Source organism: Chanodichthys erythropterus, chromosome 5 (assembly GCF_024489055.1).
Source record: "Chanodichthys erythropterus isolate Z2021 chromosome 5, ASM2448905v1, whole genome shotgun sequence".
Classification (NCBI taxonomy): domain Eukaryota; kingdom Metazoa; phylum Chordata; class Actinopteri; order Cypriniformes; family Xenocyprididae; genus Chanodichthys; species Chanodichthys erythropterus.
Window position 1 is genome coordinate 34,078,931 of NC_090225.1, and position 15,028 is coordinate 34,093,958.

At 37.4% G+C, this 15,028-nt stretch overlaps 1 protein-coding gene across 2 annotated transcripts in view; it reads left to right on the forward strand.

The window, feature by feature from the left end:
• LOC137020243 (collagen alpha-1(XIX) chain) overlaps window positions 1–15,028 on the forward strand; it is a 234,726-nt gene that overhangs the window by 186,390 nt on the left and 33,308 nt on the right. For both annotated transcript variants that reach the window (XM_067385510.1, XM_067385511.1), the window contains 6 exons: window positions 1,610–1,660; window positions 1,782–1,826; window positions 4,820–4,846; window positions 9,032–9,085; window positions 9,897–9,941; window positions 14,977–15,021. In XM_067385510.1, the coding sequence (XP_067241611.1) occupies window positions 1,610–1,660; window positions 1,782–1,826; window positions 4,820–4,846; window positions 9,032–9,085; window positions 9,897–9,941; window positions 14,977–15,021 (267 nt within the window). The remainder of the gene's footprint in view (window positions 1–1,609; window positions 1,661–1,781; window positions 1,827–4,819; window positions 4,847–9,031; window positions 9,086–9,896; window positions 9,942–14,976; window positions 15,022–15,028) is intronic.

Below are 15,028 nucleotides of genomic sequence, written 5' to 3' on the forward strand. Positions count from 1 at the left end.
AGTCAGTGTTATGTTGAGATTCGACTGTTCTTCTGAGGTCTTTTAAACAAATGAGATTTATATAAGGAGGAGGAAACAATGGAGTTTGAGACTCACTGTATGTCATTTCCATGTACTGAACTCATGTTATTCAACTATGCCGAGGTAAATTCAATTTTCAATTTGATGGCACCTTTAAGGACTACAACAAATGGCTGGTAGGGACTACAACAAGCTTCTTCCTGGGTTAGTGACATCTTTAACCCTAAAATTTACATAAACCCCGCCCCCGAGAACACACAACAAAGTGGTGATGCAATAGCATGTCATAAAAGCAAGACAAGTTATAACCGTAATTAAACTAAACTATACCTGTTCGATCTTCATGCAGCATATATTCTCTGACTCTGTAGGATCTTACAACAGTTCCCACAGGAGCAATTTATAGATTATCATGACAGAATATCAGCTACTTGAATTCATCATCTAACCATTTAGAAACTTCCTGTTGCATTCTACATGTGTTCACTCCTTCTTGAGTCTCTCCATCATTGTCCGTCTCCGGTTTGAACATAAAGGCTGAACAGTTTCTGACATTTTCAGTGAGTCTGCGTGAGGTAATCGGTGCTGCTAAGCTAACATGAGCTCTTGAAACTCCGCCCTCTTCTTGAGAGCAGCAGCTCATTTGCATTTAAAGGGACACACAAACAAACAGAGCATTTTTGCTCACCCTCAAATACTGACAAATTTGTCATGCTATAAAAAATGATCTGTGGGGTATTTTGAGCTAAAACTTCACATACACACTCTCGGGACATCAAGACGATTAACCTTATAAAACCTACTCTGTCATATTTCATACATAGACCTCTAAATTATAAAAATGATAAACACATATTTCCAATTTAGTCCTCGAAATAAAATTGAGGTGAGTTTTTTTTTTTTTTCACTCCTCATTCTCACTATATCTTTATATATTGGCCAGAAAAACCTGATGTATAAAATGATACAAAATGTAAAACATGTAAATGTGCTGCAAAATCTATTTTCTTTAGCACTAATGAAATGAACAATTAATATTTACTACAATAGATTTTGCACAGTATGCAATGCTCTAACTGACACATAACATTTTCAGCCATAATTTCATAACCACATCAATTGAACATTCCAACCTATTTCTTGGACCAATAAATACAAACGAAAATGGCAACTTTATATTCATAGTTTGTTTTCCTTTCGGTCACACTTTAGTTTAAGGTCCATTTCTTGCTATTAACAAACTATTAACAAACTACAACTGCTTCAATAAACTCCAAATTACTGCTTATTAATAGTTAGTAAGGTAGTTAAGTTTAGGTATTGGATTGGATTAAGGAATGTAGAAAATGTTCATGCAGAATAAGGCATTAATATGTGCTTTATAAGTACTAATAAACAGAAAAATATCCTTGTAATATGCATTCTAATAAGCATCTAGTTAATAGTGAGAATTGGATCCTAAACTAAAGTGTTACCCCCATGACACATCTGGAGACAAGAATATCATATATATATATATGTATATATCATATAATATATAAGTAACTACCTAGCAACATGCTAAAAACCTTGTAAACCTGTTTTTTAGGGTGTTCCATTTGCAGAGGGCAATGGGATGAGCAGTCTTTATAAGCTTCAGGTAAAACTTACACCTGATACTAAAACACAATCACGGTATTTTACTATGTTATTTTATTTGTCATATTGTTCATTTTGATACATATACATATAAAAATTATTATTATTTTCTTTTTTTGCAGAATGGAGCGGCTAGTACAGGCCAACCCGGGCCACCCGGGCCTCCGGTATGTTTTTATTTTCTTATTTTGATATTTATTTATTTTTTAATTATGTCCCACATAAAACAAAAATCTGTTTTGAAGTTAACTTACCACAGGGAATCAGTTGTTGCACTTTTAATAAAGTTTAAATGTCAGTACACAAAGAAGCTATATTGATTTGGGAATCTGTATTCGGTTTAGCTGCTGTCTGCCCCTGTTTTCAAGAGTTTTGCACAGCATGATTTGAAGGACGGATCATGGCCACACAGACACAAATCGGAAACTCAGACAATGACATTAGCCCAAAGGGAGAAGGGCAAAACAAACCAGTCACACATAGTCAACAATGTAGCTGCTTGTAAAGAAGGGGTAATTGAAATGCAGTGCTTTAACAGGGGAAAAAAATAATATATAACAGAGCTTTTCTGCCCTAGCGGAATCATCCGATTAGCTTATCAACACAGCGACATGCACACTTATCTACTCTGTATGTAATATGTCCTTCCTTTCCATAAAGAACAAGAGTGTATTCCCTCCTGGGCCGTCTTTTGCAGACCGCCCAGAACTCTGAAAAATGCTAAACCCTTATCAGCACGTCTGAAAGAGGACACTCTCCAATCTCCCTCCTCACTGTGATGGACACAAGGAGCTGCTTACAAGTCCCCCAGGGTGCTTTGTTTCGGGTTTATCCTCAGCTGAACCTGTTTTAAGTGGGATGTGGCTCCTCCTGTTGATGTGCCGCAGCAAGGGAATGCACTCAGACAAAGCTCACTTAAACCTAATTTGAACTTCATTTGAACAATCAAGAGGCTTGTGGATGGGAGAAAGAATGATGTGATGGGGTTATGTCAGCATGCAGAGTTCTGATATATTAGCTCACTGGTGTGCTAAAGGGTAAAATTGGCTTTAGAATGTAATATTTAATCATGTTTTATGGGGGAAATTAGGTAAATTGGAGCCACTCCTGGCTGTCATCTCAAAAAGTGTCTCAATGTATTTCATGTCTAATGCAGCTCTGTGTAGGCTCTGTTCCACAACCTAAGGCAGATCCCTTCTAAGGCAGCATCCTAAGCATCATGGAACCTCATAAGTCATCCATGCATATCACACAACTAGTGTTCTTTTGATGCCTTGAACTGCTAGATACTGAATTGAAGTAGCCTGTACCCCACTTTTGAACAAAAATCCAGGAATATTACATACCCACCAAAATAGATATATTTCATGAAGACCATAACTTTACTACCTGCAGTTACAGTCTCATTTGAAAGAAGATACTTGGCAGTGGAATTAAATGAATTGCTCTATCTATTGTTCTATCTATCGCTCTATCTATCATTCTATCTGTTATTTTTTCTATCTATCGTTCTTTCCACCCATCCATTGTTTTATCTATCATTCTATCTGTCATTCTTTCTATCTCTCCTTCTTTTCATCCATCCATCCATCCATCCATCCATCCATCGTTCTATCTATCATTCTGTCTGTCGTTCTTTCTGTTCTTTCCATCCATCGTTCTATCTATCTATCTATCTATCTATCTATCTATCTATCTATCTATCTATCTATCTATCTATCTATCTATCTATCTATCTATCTATCTATCTATCTATCTGTCTGTCTGTCTGTCTGTCTGTCTGTCTGTCTGTCTGTCTGTCATTCTATCATCCAATCTCTGTCGTTCTTTCTATCTTTCTTTCCATCCATCCATCCATCCATCCATCCATTGTTCTATCGCTCTCTGTCGTTCTTTCCATCCATCCATCCATCCATCCATCCATTGTTCTTTCTCTCTATCTATTGTTCTATCTATCTATTAGTCTTTATCTCTGTCCTTATTTCTATCTATGGTTCTTTCTATCTATCTATCTATCTATCTATCTATCTATCTATCTATCTATCTATCTATCTATCTATCTATCTATCTATCTATCTATCTATCTATCGTTCTATCTATCGTTCTATCTATCGTTCTATCTATCTATTGTTCTATCTATTGTTCTATCTATCGTTCTATCTATCTCTGTCTGTCTGTCTATCATTCTGTCGTTCTATCATCAATCTCTGTCGTTCTTTCTACCTATCTTTCTTTCCATCCATCCATCCATTGTTCTACCGCTCTGCCATTCTGTCCATCCATCAATCGATCCATCCATCCATCTATTGTTCTTTCTATCTGTTGTTCTTTCTATCTATCTATTAGTCTTTATCTCTGTCGTTCTTTCTGTCTATCTTTTGCTCTGTCGTTCCATCCATCCATCCATCCATCTATTGTTCTTTCTATCTATATATCTATTAGTCTTTATCTCTGTCGTTCTTTGTCTATCTTTCATTCTATCTCTGTCGTTCCATCCATCCATTTTATTAAATTTACTTTTACAAAATGTAATTTTACAAACTGTGGTAAAAGAACACTTCCCATATTGTTTCCCAGAATGCCTTAACATCATTATATAATCAATAAATTTAAAACATGTCAAATATTTATAACGTTGTAGTGAACATTTTGTGGTGCAGTGCCAATTTTGTCTGTTTAACTTGTATGTCTAGTCTGATGAGTAAAAGTGTATTCTACATATAAATGGTCATATTTAGTAAAAGATAATATAGAATTATTTTCATCACAAACTTCCTAACATTCCTTTCTTGTGTGACTATTTACTTTCTTTAAATTACAACCCACCAAATTCTACTTCCTGTCATGCCAGTGAAACATCCAGTGATACGTTGCCAGTTCAGTTCAAGTTCACACTCATAAAAAAGCAGCAAGAGCTCAGATTCTTAAATTCATAATCATGCTCAACGTTGTTAGATGGGCAGCTCACTAGGTTTTGGAACAGAGTTCTGTCAACATAATTCCCTTGTGGGTCTTTTGTTTGACAGTGACTTGATTGTGTTAATATATGACAGCAAATCTAAGTAGATGTCATCCAGCTAATTACACAGATTGGATTAATTGATAGCACACATAGAAATAAGGTCAGTTTAATGGGTTATTCTGTTCTTTTCTTTTCCAGGGGCCCAAAGGAGATGAAGGAAGGATGGTGAGTGTTGCTTCACTGTGATTTGTATTAAATGTTCCCCTTCCTTTCTGTGCCTGTGGATTGAGAGAAGCAGGTCTGGCCAGCACTCGCTTTCTGGCTAGTGTCCATTAATCACAGCTCCTGGCTCAGAAGTAGCCCGAGAGCAGCCGAGCACAACAGTTTAGTCACACAGCATTCTCAACAACAATAGGAGTGATCAGGAATGCCGCCTAAATCAAATTGTCGCCGAATATTCCTCTGCCTGTGGGAGATGTTGTGAACGCAGTACATGTACACCCCCCAACAAAAGCACATGCACGTCAGCAACGGACCCCTACAATAGCAACAATTCAGCTCCGGCAACCAAAAAGCTGGCACTTCCTGTTCTCACGGGTGCAATTTTGAATTTTTTGTTTCTTTTTTTGCAAAACGATTTTTCAGCGCCATGCTAATTTGACATTTGAATAAATGGTCCCAGCAGTCTCCCGCACTGTGCTAGAATTGCACCCATCTGTCTCCAGTCGATCCTCTTTCTGGTCCCATGTAGGTCTGCGCTCTGCTGTACATGGCAATCTACACGTGCGACAATTACTGCCGCAATCCGTCTCGGTGGCGAGGCCCGTTAACACGGCGCCCACTGCTGTTCGTCAATAGCGACTGAGGCATGAGACGAACATAATATACGACACTAGAGCACAGATTCTTCAGCGCTCCGTGGAAGGGTTCTGTGTGGGGTAGCAGCCAATCACTTGGGGTGAATTACGAGCTGCTCTGTTTGCGCCGAAGTACGTGTGATTTATTAACATGGCACGCTAAATGAAAATGGAAGGGGGAAAGTAAATGCTTTGTCAGGATGGTAATGCGACAGAATTAGAGTTAACGCAACGCACTTGCCAGGATGAAGATAAATCTGTGGTTTTTAATTGAAATAATCAGTGACATGCTGGATAAATGGCATTTGGTGTTTGTTTGGTTGCACATGTCCCCCAACTATTTGGTAGCTGCACCGTTGTGATCCGTTCCATCAGTCGTTGTAACCTAGAAATACATTTTGAGTTTCCTGCACTGAAGGAAACGGGAAAGTCACAGCTTTCTAAAGACATTTTTTCTACTCAAAATCGTTGCTGTGATAGTCATTTAATGGTATTTCTTCAACTTCAGGCACTTGTATGTCCCAGGGGTTGATTTTTATTACATACAGTGGGTACGGAGAGTATTCAGACCCCCTTAAATTTTTCACTCTTTGTTATATTGCAGCTATTTACTAAAATCATTTAAGTTATTTTTTTTTTCCTCATTAATGTACACACAGCACCCCATATTGACAGAAAAACACAGAATTGTTGACATTTTTGCAGATTTATTAAAAAAAGAAAAACTGAAATATCACATGGTCCTAAGTATTCAGACCCTTTGCTCAGTATTTAGTAGAAGCACCCTTTTGATCTTATACAGCCATGAGTCTTTTTGGGAAAGATACAACATGTTTTTCACACCTGGATTTGGGATCCTCTGCCATTCCTCCTTGCAGATCCTCTCCAGTTCTGTCAGGTTGGATGGTAAACGTTGGTGGACAGCCATTTTTAGGTCTCTCCAGAGATGCTCAATTGGGTTTAAGTCAGGGCTCTGGTTGGGCCATTCAAAAACAGTCACGGAGTTGTTGTGAAGCCACTCCTTCGGCCCAGTCTGAGGTCCTGAGCACTCTGGAGAAGGTTTTCGTCCAGGATATTCCTGTACTTGGCCGCATTCATCTTTCCCTCGATTGCAACCAGTCGTCCTGTCCCTGCAGCTGAAAAACACCCCCACAGCATGATGCTGCCACCACCATACTTCACTGTTGGGACAGTATTGGACAGGTGATGAGCAGTGCCTGGTTTTCTCCACACATTAAGGCCAAAACGTTCTATCTTTGTCTCATCAGACCAGAGAATCTTATCTCTCACCATCTTGGCAAACTCCATGTGGGCTTTCATGTGTCTTGCACTGAGGAGAGGCTTCCGCCGGGCCATTCTGCCATAAAGCCCCGACTGGTGGAGGGCTGCAGTGATGGTTGACTTTCTACAACTTTCTCCCATCTCCCGACTGCATCTCTGAAACTCAGCCACAGTGATCATTGGGTTCTTCTTTTCCTTTCTCACCAAGGCTCTTCTCCCCCGATAGCTCAGCTCTAGGAAGGATTTGGGTCGTCCCAAACGTCTTCCATTTAAGGATTATGGAGGCCACTGTGCTCTTAGGAAACGTAAGTTGGCAGACATTTTTTGTAACCTTGTCCAGATCTGTGCCTTGCCACAATTCTGTCTCTGAGCTCTTCAGGCAGTTCTTTTGACCTCATGACTCACATTTGCTCTGACATGCACTGTGAGCTGTAAGGTCTTACATAGACAGGTGTGTGGCTTTCCTAATCAAGTCCAATCAGTATAATCAAACACAGCTGGACTCAAATGAAGGTGTAGAACCATCTCAAGGATAATCAGAAGAAATGGACAGCACCTGAGTTAAATATGAGTCTCACAGCAAAGGGTCTGAATACTTAGGACCATGTGATATTTCAGTTGAGGAAAAAAAAAGAACTTAAATGATTTTAGCAAATGGCTGCAATATAACAAAGAGTGAAAAATTTAAGGGGGTCTGAATACTTTCCGTACCCACTATATGTTTAATTCTTTTACATAATCAAACCCAAAATGATTCAGACATTTTGATTTATTTTTTCTAGTGGGTGCAGGACACTACGGCAAGGCCATAACCACCGTAAACATTGAGGGGGACAAGTCCCCCCCCTATAATAAAAAATGGCCAAATCGCCCCTCCCCCCCAATATTTGAAATTCTTACACTGCTCTGTTGCACTTCATTACAGCACTCTATATGTTGGTTTAAATGTTTAATTTTTAGTCTGGTCTGCCTCAGCGGTTTAAGAGTGCTCGTCAATGTCAAAATGATTGAGATGGCCGATCAAATCAAAGTAGGCAGGGTTTACTTGCTCTTTTTGCTCATGCACAGTCTTCATAGCACAGGCGAGCGCGTCAAACGATCACTTAACGCCGTTGCGGAGGTTCTATTCTTTCCGGTAAAATCACAAAACATGCACATAAATGTGTCCCTGATCTTGATGTACAACCATTGATGAACACAGTGAGGAAAAAAAAAAAAACTTTACGAGGTCAGATTAGAACATGGAACCTTTGATACTGTTAACAAAAATTCTACCACCAGCCCACTAGGGAATTCAGATAATACTATCGGATCTATGTATTTATTCACTAAATTCAAGAATCTCGGAACTAAAAATATATTGTATTATGAAACTATCACATTAAACATGAGTTCTCAATGCACTATTGAAATTGATTTCTGGACATTGTAATGTTATTTTTTTTCTACAATTGTTATTGTACATTTTTGATATAGCATTTGTGTACATATCTGATATAGCATTGTATTAGCAACAATTTCCTTCACTGTTTTGTTTCTTTACGCTTTATTAAAAAAAAAAAAAAAAAAGTCCCCCCCAATGTTCAAGACATTGTTACGGCCTTGAAGTGAGGATAGCAAAATAAAGTATACTGTAACATATTATACCCAAAAATTCTTCATACAGTGGATTACCAGCAAAATTGATAATTTGGAAACAAAAATTATTCAAACACTGTCACAATCTGACATAATTAAGATTATTTTTTTCTGACACAGTTTAACTCTGAGATCTTGTCATATTTTAGTCAAATTATCCAAAAGGTGTTATTTAATGTTGTGTAGGTAGAACACACAAAATACTAGCTTTTAAATTAGCTTTAGTAAAACAAACAAATCTGCCATTTTATTCCAAAATATAATGCTATTAAACGCATTACAGTAATTGAGAAGTGTCGTGGCGGTGAACATTTTCATTACTTTATTAAAAGTACATAGGGCCAAAAGTAGTGCAGTAAAACTTTTTTGAAATTGTGACAAAACTACCAAAATTCGAAACTAACTCAAAATCATCATTTATGCATTTATTTGCAAACAACTCATTGCGACAAACCCAAAATGATAACATTCCTTACTGCTACTCATTAAAAACTAGCTTGTTAGTTATACTAAAAATTGTATTGGCGTTAGTTGCATTGCCACTTTTACTTAGTCACTCCCCAATTCTGACACAGACAGACTTTCACGCATGAAGGTGCCTGTGCTGAGCTGGAATGTGTTTCTTTTTTTCCAGGGTGAGCCGGGACTGATGGGATTACCAGGACTAGAGGGGCTGCCAGGTGCTAAGGTAAGCGCATTTGAATGAATCGTGTCAGTGGACACTCTCTCACACTTTCTGAGTGTCCCAGATTACACACAGCTTTCAGCAGCTCAACTAGACGCTCCACTCTGTACCTTCACCATTTGACATGACATTGCAGTTTCGGTGTGTATGTGTGCGTGTTTGACTGACAGAGAGATGGAGAATGGCGAGCAGACATTCATAATTGATTCAAGCATTGTTAGTATTCTAATTTCACTGCAGTGCTTAGTCAAAGCACTCGAGAATTCGACAGAAAGACCATGAATACGAGAATACTAGAGAGGCTAGAAATAATAGGCTTCATTAAATCGAGCCCACAGAACCGTCCAGACCCCCCCCATTCCCCACCACAGAATGTTTCCTCCTGCACGTATCAGAGCGCTGGTGCATGGAGACTCTCTTTCGTCTGTCTGCCAGAGCAGCTTCCTCCTTTGAGCAGCATCAAACTCGCCCACTCTTCCCAGAAAGGACTTGTCAAGATGTAGTCGCAGCATTTTGCGCGCTCGCCGACTCCACAACAGCCACGAGGCTGCCTGATCTCAAGCTGTTTATTTGCATGCTGTGCCCCAAAACTTAAAAGCAGCTCATTAATTCCTAAAGTCAGCAGAGCGCATATGGAGGAAAGAGAGCAGCTCACACACACACAGATACTCAGAGAATGATTTTGGAGTTGGACTTGTCAAGCACAGTTGGTATTGAGAACAGAAAGAAAAGCAATCATTGTGTTTTGTGACATGTTCTCAGGCATTTTTGCATTGAAGATTCATCTTACATGAGTATGTTTGTGTGTTGTAAGGGTGACCCTGGCCTTCCTGGTCCTCCTGGTGTTTCTGGTCCTGCTGTAAGTTATTCATTATGTCATTTTTCTGCTTTCGCTAACACTGACACTAAAACACATAAAACTGTATATTTAGGCAATAAGCTACAAGCAATAAAGTTAGTAAATAAATAAAGCCTTCAGCCTTCTCTATAGTCACAATTCTCGAAATATTAAAGGTGCCCTAGAACTTCTTTTTAAAAGATGTAATATAAGTCTATGGTGTCCCCTGAATGTGTCTGTGAAGTTTCAGCTCAAAATACCCCATAGATTTTTTTTAATTCATTTTTTTACTGCCTATTTTGGGGCATCATTAACTATGATCCGATATATAGGTTGCGGCCCCTTTAATTCTCGTGCTCCCCCGCCCCCGGAGCTCGCGCTTGCCTTAAACAGCATAAACACAGTTCACACAGCTAATATAACCCACAAAATGGATCTTTACAAGATGTTCGTCATGCATGCTGCATGCATACATCCGATCATGTGAGTATTGTATTTATTTGTGTGTTTACATTTGATTCTGAATGAGTTTGATAGTGCTCCGTGGCTAAAGCTAACATTACACACTGTTGGAGAGATTTATAAAGAATGAAGTCGTGTTTATGAATTATACAGACTGCAAGTAACGACAGTCTTGTCTCCGTGAATACAGTAAGAAACGATGGTAACTTTAACCACATTTAACAGTACATTAGCAACATGCTAACGTAACATTTAGAAAGACAATTTACAAATATCACTAAAAATATCATGATATCATGGATCATGTCAGTTATTATTGCTCCATCTGCCATTTTTCTCTATTGTTCTTGCTTGCTTACCTAGTCTGATGATTCAGCTGTGCACAGATCCAGACATTCTGCCCTTGTCTAATGGCTTGAACATGGGCTGGCATATGCAAATATTGGGGCGTACACCCTGACTGTTGCATAACAGTCGGTGTAATGTTGAGATTCGCCTGTTCTTCAGAGGTCTTTTAAACAAATGAGATTTATATAAGAAGAAAGAAACAATGGAGTTTGAAACTCACTGTATGTCTTTTCCATGTACTGAACTCATGTTATTCAACTATGCCAAAGTAAATTCAATATTTAATTCTAGGGCACCTTTAAATGGATAGTTCATCCAAAAATGAAAATTATCCCATGATTTACTCACCCTCAAGCCATCCTATAGGTGTATATGACTATCTTCTTTTAGACGAACACAATCAGAGATATATTTAAAAATATCCTTAGTCCTCCAAGGTTTATAATATTTGTGAATTATTTAAAAATAATGCATCCATCCATAAAAAAAAAAAAATCTATACGACTCCAGGGGTTAATAAAGGTCTTCTAAAGTGAAGTAATGCGTTTTTGTAAGAAAATATCCATATTTAAAACTTTATAAATTCAAATAGCTAGCTTCCGACGGACAACCGTACGCAGAAAGCTCAAATTGGGCTGTGCAACAAATTTAAAGGTGCCCTAGAATCAAAAATTGAATTTATCTTGGCATAGTTAAATAACAAGAGTTCAGTACATGGAAAAGACATACATTGAGTTTCAAACCCCATTGTCTCATTTCTCATTTGTTAAAAAGACTTCCGAAAAACACACAGATCTCAACATAACACATAAACACACTGTTACGTAACAGTCGGGATCATTAATATGTATGACCCCAATATTTGCATATGCCAGCCCATGTTCAAGGCATTAGACAAGGAAAGGCAGTATTAACGTCTGGATCTGTGCACAGACAAGGTAAGCCAGCAAGAGCGATAGCTAAATGTTTCATTAGCATGTTGCTAATGTACTGTTAAATGAGGTTAAAGTTACCATCGTTTCTTACTGTATTCACGGAGACAAGAGCCGTTGCTATTTTCATTTTTAAACACTTGCAGTCTGTATAATTCATAAACACAACTTCATTCTTTATAAATCTCTCCAACAGTGTAGAATTAGCCGTTAGCCACAGAGCATATAGCCTCAAACTCATTCAGAATCAATGTAAACATCAAAATAAATACTTTACTCACATAATTCAAAGCATGCATACAGCATGCATGACAAACATCTTGTAAAGATCCATTTGAGGGTTATATTAGCTGTGTGAACTTTGTAAATGCACTGTAATATAGTCGAGAGCTCGTGTGGCAGAGAGCACGCGATTTAAAGGGGCGGCGCGCTGCCAAAATCAGTGTATAGTTAATGGTGCCCCAAAATAGGCAGTTAAAAAAATTAATTAAGAAAAAATCTATGGGGTATTTTGAGCTGAAACTTCACAGACACATTCAGGAGACACCTTAGACTTATATTACATCTTGTTACCTCTTCTCTTATATCGAAATCCTCCGACATTTCTCTTTAAAAATTATCATTTTAGACTTATAATCCATGACCAGTGATTTGTTTTGCTCTATCCTCTGTGCCTCCACGTTCATCATTACGTTGTGTGTCAGGTCAAAGGATACTCTTCTGCCGCAAATTGACTTGCGGATTTTGTGTACGGTTGTCCACTGGAATGTAGTTATTTGAATTTATAAAGTTTTAAATATGGATATTTTTCTTAGAAAAAAATACATTGCTTCGCTTCAGAAGACCTAAAGTCAGCAGAGCGCATATTGCGCATATTAACCCCCTGGAGTCATATGGATTACTTTTTTTTTTTTATGGATGGATGCATTATTTTTGGCTTTAAAACATGGCCCCCCATTCATAACCATTATAAACCTTGGAGGACTAAGGATATTTTTAAATATATTGTGTTTGTCTAAAAGAAAATAGACATATACACCTAGGATGGCTTGAGGGTGAGTAAATCATGGGATAATTTTCATTTTTGGGCGGACAATCTGTTTAATGGCACAATTTTTCATAAAAACACTATTTATTTAGCAGATTTATTAAGTGCAGTGAAGATATTTGTAATGAAATCTGAGAGATTCTCGTCCCCCCATTGACAGTCTGCGCAACTACCACTTTGACGCTTCAAAAAGTTCATGAAGAGATCAAAAAATTAACATAATAATCAACATGAGAATGAACATCATTGGTTCTTGCAAGTCAAGCAGCCAAGATTTTATCATAACTGATGTGTGCATTGATCAATGTTTATATGTGATTAAAAGATTAAATTAAATTTGTTCATTATATAAAGTCATTAAGTCTCTTCAGAAAATTTGGATTAACACTAGAAGTCCCAGAGAGCAGCCATTTGGCTTTTCTACCTATAAAACCCGCAGGACAGCCGATGGGCTGGAAGTCTTTAGGCTAATATCCTTAATCAGCTGTGAACAGTTGCTTTTGTTATGTAAACAATGTGGGGCCATGCTGAGCCACTTCAAGGAAACTTGTGTTTCACTTTGCCATCTTAGGGAGAAATCAACACCCATGTTTTTTTTTTCCTTTGTTGCTGAGATCTATTGATAAAAATAGTACAAAATAAAATAAAGAAACCAACCATTTGTACACATATTTACAAATAATATTAAAAAGTGAGTGAGTACATTCCAGCAATCAATCACAATCCTGGCACTGCCTGGTAATATATTATAAATACATTTTGTATATATTCATTATATATTAATCTTATATTTGAAATACATCATAAGTCCATTTTTAAAAGTGTTTGAAAGATGGGTTCAAGTGTACTATAAGTGGTAACTAAATACATTTTTCTATACAGAGATAGTATGTTAAAAGCACATTTTAGTTCAAATTCATGGTGTCTCAAAATAGCACAGTTGAGTACACTTAGATGTTCTTAAGATTATCTTAAGAAGTACTAAAGAAGAGCTTTTAGTATATTAAGTACAAAATAAGTGCACAGAAATAGAGCACTGGACATTATGGAAGTGTAAAAGTGTACTAAAATAAAGTGTATTTTACGGCACTTTTTTTTTCACCTGGGTAGACACTCCAACACTTTCCGTTTGCATTAAGATTATTTTTATTACCACACTGGCAGATATTGATCATTTTACTTAAGTAAAATGCACTTAATTTAGATCCCCCCAGGAAACAAGACTAAATATCATATATAATTTTCTCATATAGAAAATCCATCTTGATTTAAGATTTTTTTTTAAATTTACTTGAAATAGGATAAAAAAATACTTAGTATGAAAAGCATTTTTGCAGTGTGAATGAGTGAGTTAACTTTTTAAACATCACTTGCACTCCCTCATTTCAGGGTTAACATACTCAGAGTTTTCACTTAACCTCCTTTCTGAAACCGGCCCATGGTCAATCAAGTTCTCTGCTTTTAGCAGCCCTCCCTCCCCCACACATACAAACAAGCCACCAGCAACCATTCACACACACACCCCCAACCCCCCTGCAGATTGCTCAGGTAATGACCATATTTACACATGAATTGATGCTAATGATAGCCAAAAGACTAGCCAGTTAGCATCCACTTGGCTAAAGGAGGGTTACAAATCTCTGGGACTTCTAGTGTTAAACCGTTCAATTCATATGGAATAGTTTTATGATCTGTTTATGAACTTTTTGAAGCGTCAAAATTTCAATTACTTAGCTGTCAGTGGAGGGACAGAAAGCTCTCGGTTTTCATCAAAAATATCTTCATTTGTGTTCTGAAGATGAACAACAGTCTTACAGGTTATTATTATGAGGATGAGAAATTAATGACAGAATTTTCATTTTTGGGTGAACTAACCCTTTAAATCAAATACATAATATATTTTGTTTAATGCATATTCTAATTTATTCACAAAAACTAGTTTGAGATCAAAAGGTATCTTTAATCAAAGCTAAATAAAGTAAATATTTTATTAAAATATAATTAAAATAAAACACACTGGCCAATGATTAATATTGTGCATGCTTACTTTCCATATTTTTACATTTAGATAACCTTTTCATTACTTTTATGTTTGTTTGATTCTTAAAGTGATCCATCACAAGATATAGGTTTTATATATCGAGCATGATTTTTTTTTTGTTGATAAAATCAGTGCATGTTGTAGCTGTGTCCCCAGCCAACAGGTGGTTTAGATGGACACCAGGTTTGCGGTCTAACTCTTTCTGTCCTTCTCTTTCCTATGAAGGGAAAGCCTGGTCCGCGTGGTGAGACAGGGATCCCTGGAGAGCCGGTGAGAT